The sequence below is a fragment of the Muscardinus avellanarius genome (genome assembly GCF_963383645.1).
Source record: "Muscardinus avellanarius genome assembly, chromosome: 16".
In the NCBI taxonomy this organism is placed as follows: domain Eukaryota; kingdom Metazoa; phylum Chordata; class Mammalia; order Rodentia; family Gliridae; genus Muscardinus; species Muscardinus avellanarius.
The window spans coordinates 2183159-2192368 of record NC_137802.1 but is presented as its reverse complement, the minus strand read 5'-3'; the positions used below and the strand labels follow the sequence as shown (position 1 = coordinate 2192368).

The 9210-nt window shown below is 64.3% G+C and overlaps 1 protein-coding gene across 4 annotated transcripts; it reads right to left on the bottom strand.

The window, feature by feature from the left end:
- Positions 1-935: 935 nt before the first annotated feature.
- Positions 936-8531, bottom strand: MIDN (midnolin; the record flags this gene model as incomplete). Of its 4 annotated transcripts, none has more annotated exons than XM_080712463.1 (8): positions 936-1335; positions 3185-3457; positions 3980-4139; positions 4401-4712; positions 4798-4926; positions 7036-7098; positions 7222-7309; positions 8299-8531. In XM_080712463.1, 8 exons carry the CDS (start codon positions 8529-8531, stop codon positions 1058-1060), a joined length of 1536 nt encoding a protein of 511 aa, XP_080568589.1. In that variant the 3' UTR covers positions 936-1057. The 4 variants fall into 4 exon arrangements, with proteins under 4 accessions (XP_080568589.1, XP_080568590.1, XP_080568591.1 ...); XM_080712464.1 differs by having other exon boundaries at positions 3980-4136; XM_080712465.1 differs by lacking the exon at positions 4798-4926.
- Between the last annotated feature and the right edge of the window lie 679 nt (positions 8532-9210).

Genomic DNA, 9210 nt, shown 5'->3' with positions numbered 1-9210 from the left:
CTGTTGAAATGGCCCCAGTGAGGGGGATTTCTCCCTCTGCCCTGGGGACCAAGACCCCCTAGGGCATGGACACTGAAGGGGAGGGTCCAAATAAGACCAGCAGCGGACCCCCCCAGGGGGGTTAATGCTACACAGCGTTGCCCCAATGGGGGTATTCACAGCTCAGCACCCCCCCCTTCCTGGCTGCAGGAGGGGCCCCCAGACAGTCCACAATCCCATCTCCCTCGGGTTGGGCTGGGAGGAAAGAGGGGTGGGGGACAGCTCCCCGGGGCCCCCCATTTCTTTCCCAGTTTTTTTTTTTTTTCCCCAAGAGATTCCCAACCAGTATTGGCTCAGTCAGAAAATTAATAGTCTATAAATAGAGTTCCCAAGCTCGGGCAGGAGGTCAGGGAAATGGGCTGGGGGGGATGAAAAGGAAGGGGTGGGGTTGACCGCAGAGCAGCTGCTGACCCCAGCGGGCGGGTAGGTGCCAGGGCTGTTCCCTGTATCCCTTCCTGGCAGGAAAGGGTCCTGGACCCCAAACCCAGGGCAGCCCCCTGCTGGATTCGGGTGGAGAGAAACCAGTCCCCTCGCGGTGTGGCTCGACTCCCCTGCCAACTTGTGGGTGGTGGGTGGCCGTGTTCTGGGTCGGGGTGGGGGCAGAGGCAGCGGAGGGTCGGAACGGAGTCTCCTTCTGCAGCCCCCACCCCCTCCTCATCTGTAAAGTGCATTTACATCTTTTGACTTAAAACCTGAATGGGGTTGGGGGGCTGGGGGGCAGAGCGTTAGGGTGGGGGCGGCCTCTCCCCTCTGGGCGCTCAGCGTTCTGGATGGGCTGCTACATGGTTGGAGAGGGGCCGTGGGGGAGCCGAAGGGCACAGGAATCTGGGGACAGGAAGAAGAGATGGATTTGTGACAACTCAAGAGAGGTACCACCAGGAAGAGGATTTAAAAAGAAAAAACAAGAACAAAAAAAATCCCAGAAAGGCTGGTGGGTTCGAGGGAGGTCGCCACCCTCCAGAGCTGGGCCCTGCAGACGTGCTCCCGGCATGGGCTGGGGGTGCTGGGTCTCAGGATCCTAAGCCACCACGAACTCCGACTGGATGTCGGGGTTCACTTCTGGCTTCCAGACGGAGTCCTCGAAGTCGAGGCCCAAGCCAGAGGCCTCGCTGGGGCTGCCGCCGCCGCCGCTGCTGCTGCTGTCGCTGCGGCCGGCCTTGCGGCTGGGCGGCCAGTGGTAGGGGCCGCGGGCGTCTCGCCGGGCCTTCCTGCGAAGCCGCTTCTGCTGCAGCAGGAGCTGAAGCCGTTCCACTTTGCAGCGCGTGGCCCGGTTCTCCGTCTGCCGCAGCCGGTCCCCTGCAAAGGAGGTGGCGGACTGTGACTCCTGAGCCCCCCAGCCGACGCCCCGGGCCACACAGTGTCCGAGGGTCACAGGTGCCCGCTGGGTTCTAACACAGGCAAACATCTAAATTTTCTTTTTGGCACCAGAACATTCTAACTCTGAGCTACACCCCCAAAACCCTTTATTGTGGTACTGGGGATGGAACTCAGGGGCATTCTACCTCCAAGCTACATCCCCTGCCCTATTTTTTTAATCTTTATTTTGTTTTTTGTTGGTGGTACTGGGGTTTCTGGAAGCCCTTCTACCTCCAGGCTACACTCCCAGACCTATTTTTGCATTTTTATTTGGAAACAGGGTCTCCTAAGCCAGCGCGCGCGGCTGGCTTCGAACCTGCGGGATCCTCCTGTCTCTGCCTCCCAAGCGCGGGGATTACAAGCGTGCGCCACCACGCCCGGCTTCACCCCCAGCCCTTTTTATTATTTTTGTGATACTGGACATTAAACCTAGACGCATTCTACTTCTGAGCTACAACCTCAGCCCCATTTTATTTTTTTATTTTATAACAGGGTCTGAGTTGCTGAGGGCCTAGCTGAGTTGCAGAGGGTGGCTTCAAACCTGAGACCTCCTGTCTCAGCTTCCCAAGTATTGAGATTACAGGCGTGTGCCACCATGCCTGACCTTTTTTTCTTTTCCAGTACTGGGGATGGAACTTAGGGACAGTCTATCTCTGAGCTACAACCCCAGCTATTTTTTATTATTTTGAAACAGGGTTTCACTAAGTTATTGAGGGCCTCACTAAGTAGCTGAGGCTGACCATGAACTGTGATCCTCCTGTCTCAGCCTCCGAATGCTGGGATGACAAGAATGTGCCACAAAGGCCTGGCTCCTATTTTGTTTTGAAACAGCTCACTAAGCTTCCGGGGGGGTCTTGTTAAATACTGAAGCTGGCCTCAAACCTGCGATCCTCCTGTCTTAGCCTCCCAAGTGTTGGGGTTACAAGTGTGCACCTCTGAATCTGGCTGGAGCTGCTCATTTCTTGTTCAGCTATAAGCTGGGGACAACGGGCAGGGTTTAGAGAGTCCCGCACAGGGTTGGCCCAAGAAAGGCACAACTGGAGTTTGAACCCTTCTGGCTGCTTTTGAGGCCTGAGACAAAAACCCGTCCATTTCCTACTTGTTTCTGGAGGCACTGGGGATGGAACACGGGGGCATTCCACCTCTGAATTCCACTCCCGGGCCTATATTTTTGTTCTTTACTTTGAAACAGGGCCTCACCAAGTTGCAGAGGGCCTCACTCACTAAGTAGCCGAGGTTGGGCCCGAACCTGCGACCCTCTCGTCTCAGCTTCCCAAGTCCTGGGATAACAAACACGTGCCACCAAAGGCAGTTCTGAGTGGTGGTCATGCTGACCCCGGGGAACGCCCAGTTGAACTCTGTCCCCAGGACTCTGGGTGGGGAGCGCTTACTCCTCAAGGGGAACTGGGTGTGCGGATTTTTTTTTGGGGGGGCTTCCTCTCCTTCCCAAGTCCCCACAATGGGGGTGGAGGGTGGCTCTGTCCCGCCTCGCCTGCCAGGACTGACTCAGCCATTCATGGAGGCGCGAGATGCCATCTGGAGATGATGCCTGGGGGGGCGAGGAGGAAGTGGGGCCGGAGCCCCCTCAGGAGCGCACAAGGACACTTTGTGCCCCGACAGACACACGTTTGCTTCTCTCCTGGCTGCCGCGGAGCGGGGGGAGCAGCAGCTGCCTGGCTCACGGGCCCCCAGGCGGGTCAGCTGCTCCCGCGCCCACCAGCTCACACAGAAGGGCCTTGAGAAGGAGGGAGAATGGCTGGAAAGGCGGGCCCTTGGAGGTGGCACTTACCCGGAGGTTTGCACATGCGGATCTGGCTCTGGCCCTGGAGCAGGGAGGCGGGGGGCACGGCTGCCAGCTTCTCGCAGGAGGTAGTTTTGGGGGCGAGGTCGGGGGCCGGCGAGGCGGGCGTGCACTGGGCATGGCAGCGGAGCTGTGTCAGCGAGGGGGGCATGCCCTGGTAGTGCCGCGTGGCGCTCAGGAGGTCGCTGAGGATCTGCAGGATGGTGCCGATGTCCCGCCGTGGCCGCCCGCTGCTGTCTTGACAGTTGGGGTGCAGCGTGCCTACGGGGAGAAGGACCCGGAACTTGCAGGATGTCCAGAGACACAGGAGATCAGCGTGTGTGATTTTTTTTTTTTTTTTGGTGGGTCTGGAGGTGGAACCTCTGAAATACAGCCCCAGCCCACCATTTTTTATTCTTCACTTTGAAACAGGGTTTGAGTTGCTGAGGACCTAAATAGCTGAGGCTGTCGGCGACCATGATCCTCCCGTCTCAGCCTCCCAAATACTGGAATTACAAGTGTGCGCCACCACCCCCGGCTCTTTATTCTTTATTTTAAAACAGGTCTCAGTGAGTTGCAGAGGGCCTCACTAAGTAGTTGAGGCTACCCGCCAACTGCGATCCTCCCGTCTCAGCCTCCCGATGGCGGGGATGACAAGCGTCAGAACACACAGCCCCATGTGTTCAAGCCACCGCATGGACAGTGTCTGCCCGCACCCCAGAAGTTCCCGGGGAAAGAGTGGGCATTGAGCAGAGTCAAGGGACACCAGAGATCACGCGTACGCCCTGACGCCCTGACACCTACCAGAGAAGGTCCCTGAGAAGACCCCTGGGGCGTGGTTCACAAAGCTCTCGATGACAGCGCCGGGTTTGCGGGAGCGGGATGTAGGGCTGCCCCCGGGAGTGGACGCGGTGCTGGCTCCGGGGGTGACGCTACTGCTGGCAGGTGGGGAGCAATCCATCTGCTGGTGGGAGGGGACACCAGCTGACTGTCGAGTACAGGGTCCGGGGATCACCCACCAGCCCAGGGCTAGAGATCACCCGTAGGTGTAGGGTCCAGACATCACCCATGCGCTCCGGGTCTGGAGAGCCGGTTAGCCTAGTGTCTAGAGATTACCCATGAGCCCAGGGCCAAGGGCTGATACTGGGGGAACCTTTGGGGGTAGATGCCTTACACCGAGCCCAATTCGATCAGGTTTCAGAGGCCATCTCTCCAGTCTCCTTACCTCGGGGCAGGTGGCAGAGGCTGAGTGGGACCGGAAGGAGCCGGCTGTAACGGGCGAGGCAGACGTGGGGGTAGGACTGGTGGGCACTGGGGGGACGCGGGCGGCACTGGACACTGGCCGGCAGGGAGAGGACACGGGGGTGGTTGTTATGCTGGGGTCTCCCCGGGCGGCGGCGGCGGCGGCAGCGGCCAGCACGTGGCGGTGTTGTAGCGGGGCATGCTGAGAAGCCAGCTGCAGCTGGACAAACATCATGTGGTCCCCCACTCGAAGCGCCAGGGTTAATGGTGAGCGGCCGGACAAGAAGTCACTGACCTGCAGAGAGAGGGTTCCTTCAGCCCCGAGTCCCCAAGGATGGTGCCCCCAGCCCAGCCCGGCCCGGCCCCCCACGTTATGTGACCTGGGGCCTCTCGCTGCCCCTCTCTGGGCTCTGGAGTCCCTGTCGGTGCCACGGACGCTTAAATAAAATGAATCTGTATTTCTGGAAGCCTCCTCCGCCAGCCCGGCCCGGCCCGGGCGCCGCTGGGGGCTGTGGGGGACAGAGGCGGATCAGATGTGGGTAGCCTGGCCCTCCCTGGCCAAGTGGGCTCTCTAAAGGGGAAACTGAGGCCGGGGGTGGGGGGCGGGGCCCAGCTGGCAGTCACTGCCCTGGAATGACCCTGACCTAACACCTTTCCACATCCATCCTCTTGAGCCCCCAAATCCTCTTTGCCTGTAAAGATGGGAGGGGGAGCGGGTCTTAGGCCCCCTCCCCACTAAGTTACCCAGCCAGCAAGTGGGTGGAATTCTTGGGACAAATTCTTCCATTCTAACCTTTGCTTTCTCAAGATAAATATTTATCTGTCCTGGGCGGGGCCAAGGCCAAGGGGGCGGGGGCAACACTGGTGGGGAAGCCCCCCCATCTGAGCAGGTCCCCCGTGGGGCCTCCAACACACTCCAAAGAAGAGCCCCCCCCAACCTGCCCCGTTTCTAGGTGGGCGGGCTCACGGGTGCATCTGACCTGGTTCCTACCAAGACACCCCCCCAGCTGCCTTCTGGGGCCTGGCCAGAGCCTTGTTCTCCTTAGGGACCAGGATGGGGGGGAGGTTTCTGAGAAGTGACATACACTTTATGAGTCAGAGGCGACCGCCTCCCAGAACTCCCTCCCTGTTCTCAGCTGCCAGCGGCTGGCGTGACCTCCTCTGCCTGGGGCCAGTGGGGAGGGGGGACACGAGGCCTGAAGGCCGGCCTGGCACGGCCCCACCCTGAGCCGCATTCTACGGGGCACCCCTGCCCCAGAGACGCCCCTTTGCAGGAAGGGCCAGGGTTTAGCTTCAAGAGCAGCAGGGCCCCCTCCTCCACCCGCCCTGTAACTTCCTCTCTGGGGAGGGCGAATGGGCGGGCATGACTCTGTGCCAAGCAAAGAGGCAACCCTGGGGAGCCCAGTCACTCCGCCCAGCACCCCCCTGCCATCTCCCTCCTGACGCAGGGCTCCCCGGGGGGATTGAGCCAAAGGCACCCGGCACCCCCAACCGCAGCCCCCACAGGCGGCAGGGCACCAGTCACCCTTGTCCCTGCAAGTCACCTACAGCCCCCACCTGGGCTCCCGGGACCCCTGGCTCTTCCCCACCCGATGACGGCAGACCACCCAGCGGCTCCCGCCCCTCGGAGGCTCCCTCCTCCCCTGCGCTGCTTGGCCAGGGCAGGATGCTACTTGTCGGAAGGGGGCAAGGGCCTGCGGGCAGGAGGAAGGGAAGACCAAAGCGGCCCAGCAGGTTTCCTGTGGCCAGGGCAGGGAGGCCCTGGAGCCTGCCCACCCCCTCGCCGGGGCGGGCAATGGCCTGCTTCCCCCACCCGGGCAGCGGGCGGATAGCTGAGGCCTGTGTCACCTTCCTGGGAGGTGGCCAGGGCTCTCTTCTGAGGAGAGCCCAGCTTCGGCCAAGAAAATAAGGAAGGAGGAGGGGAAAGCAAAAAGAGAGAGAGAGAGAGAAAAAAAGAGGCCCCAACAAAACCGGGAACTCAGGGGGTCGGCAGGGCCAAGGGCCGGCCCCAGCCTGGTCCTGGCCATTTACTAAATATTTTCCTAACATCCTGTCTAGGCCTCCAGCTGGGTGCCCCCTCCCCCTCCCCTGCCGAGGCAGAGAACAAAGGCCAGAAAAGGAGTAGGAAGAGGGTGCCGAGGTGACTCCCCACGCCCTCACAATGGGGCCAGGCAAGGCGGAAGTAGTGTCCCCTGGCCGGCCCCCTCCCCCATAGAAATTTCAAAAAAAAAAAAAAAAAAAAGAAACTGAGAAACTGGCAGACCCTTTGAGGAAGCTGCATTGTAGGAGAGGGGGGGAAAAAAAAGAAAAAAAAAAAGAAAAAGAAAAAAAAAAACACTCCATAGAGGGCTGCTGAGCAGGGGGGCCCCAGAGACCCCATGGAGGCTTGGAGGACCAAGGTCACCCACAGGCAGACAAGCTTGTGAAAACTATCCCCTCCCCCAGCACTGGGCCGTGGGAGAGAAACCCTCAAGGTCAGATGGGGAGGGGGAGGAGGAAGCAGGGTGGTCAGGTCCCTCCCCTCTCCCACAGCCCCAGGCTCTGTCTGGGAGCTGCCTGCTGGGGGCCGGGGGTCGGGGCTGGACCCCGGGGCTGGGCAGGGCTGGCGCGGGTCTTACCTGGGTCTCCGTCAGGCTTTCTAGGGCCTGGATCACAGACTGCTCCGGCCTGGAGGCCTGGGACTACAAAGAGAGGGGAGAAGGCGCCTGAGTGTGGGCCCCGGCAGGGGAGGGGGCCGGGGGGGGGGGGGGGGGGGGCTGCCACCTGTGTGGGGCTCTGGGGCACACCGCCCCGCAGCCATTTACCATAAGGCCCGCTTCCACGGTGGGCACTAACGTCAGTTTGCTGCCGTCACCCACGCCAAACTCCTGCAGCTTCCCCGAACTGAGCCGGCTGCGGGGGGAGGAAGGAAGAGGCTGAGACGCCAGAGACAACACTGGGACGCGGAAGCGGGGGCCGCGGGGGAGGGCGGTGCGTGCGGGGGGCCGCAGGAGCTTCCCACCCCCACCGGCTCGGCTGCCCGGCCCGGCCCGGGAGCCCCCCGCCCCCGGCAGCTCGGGTCGGCCTCGCAGGAGCCCCAACTCCGTTCTCGGACACCCCCTCTGCGGCTCGACAAAACACTTGGTCGTCACCTGGACACCCCGGCGACCCCACCCTCCCCCGCGCCCCCCAGGCTGCCCGGCCCCTGCCCACAAGGCCCCCCCGCGCCCCGGCTGGTCTTTGTGGGCGCCTCGGAGAGGCCTCCGGGGGCCGCGCTCCCCCTCCTCCCTCCCTCCCTCCCCGGCCGCCGCGCAGACAAAGGAGACCCTCCCCCGCCCACCCCTCCCCCACGGGGCCCCTCCGTAGGGGATGGACACTGCCTGTCCCCGGAGGCTCGCGGGGGGAGGACGCTCCGGCCTGGAGGCGATTTAAATACCAGGGGGGAGGGGAGGCTGCGGGGAGCGCTCGGTGTCGAGAACAAAGGGGGGCAGAGAGACGCGGGCGGGGGGACGGGGTGTGGGGGGGGAGACAGCCAGACGCGGAGGGGGCCGCCGAGCAGATGCGGAAGCCGGCGAGGGCGCGGGCGCCGGAGGGGGCGGCGGCGGCCCCCACTCGCGTGCCCCGGACCCCTGCGCCGCGCCGGGGGCACCATTCCGTCCCCGAGGGGGGCCGCGGAAGCCCGGCGGGGCGCCTCCGCCCCCGCCTTTGTGCGGCGACCCCAGGCGGGGGAGGGGGCGCGGCGAGCGAGGCCGAGCAGAGGGCGCCCGAGAGCGCGCCGCGCGCCCCCGCCCCTCGTCTGGCCGCCCCCTGCCTCCCCGCGCGGCGCGCTCTTTGTTCCCGCCCGGGGGCCCGGCCCGAGGGGGCGGCGGGCGCGGGGGGCGCGGGGGCGGCGCGGTACCTACGTGTCTTTGTGGAGCAGCGCCAGGCGCTCCTTGGGCACTTTGAGGCGCTGGGACAGCCGCTTGCGCAGCCCCTCCACGGTCTCGTCGGGGGGCACCGACAGGTCGTAGCGGGTGCCCGTCGTGCTGTGGATGGCCAGGCTCATGGGCGCGGCCTCGCCGGCCGGGCCCAAGTCGCAGGCGCCGCCGGGGGCCCCGCGCCGGCAGCTCCGGGCGCCGCCGGGCTGCGGCTCCATCCCCGGCGCGCGCTGGGGGGCTGGGGTCCGCCGGGCGCCGCCAATCCTCTCCGCGCCCGCGGGGCCGGAGCGGGGACCCTCCGGGCCCGGGTCTTCCCTCCGGGCGCCTGGGGCGGGGGGCGGCGCGCGCGCCCCCGGAGAAGGTCCCAGCCGCGGAAGGCGAGTTGGAAATAAAGAATCCGAGTTGCGCTCCGGGGTCGCGCCGGCTCCTGGGGGCGCGCTCCGGGGTGGGGTCTGCGCCCGCTGCTGCTCCGCGGGCGGCGGGAGGCTGTCGGGGCGCGGCGCGGCGCGGGTCCCGAAGGAGGGGACACCCTGGACCGCCGCGCTCGGTGACTCCGCCGCTCGGGTCGCGCTACCCCGCGCGTCCCCTCCCTTAGCAACCGCCGCCGCTGCCGCCTCTCGCTGGATCTGGGGGTGAAAGTAACAAGAAAAAAAAGTTATAATGTATCAACGTTCCAAGGGGCGGGGCCTCCGCCCCCTCCCATTCACTACTTACTCCGCCGGCCCCGCGCCGACCAATCGGCACGCGTCGAACGCGCAGTCGGCCGCGCTCCCCGGCCAATCAGAGCCGCCAGGGCACTGCCCCACGTGGCAGCGCGACCCGCCCTCTCCCCGCCCCCGTCGTCACGGCGCCCAATGGGAGCGCGGCGGGGGCGGAGCCGGCGCGGCCTGGGGCCCG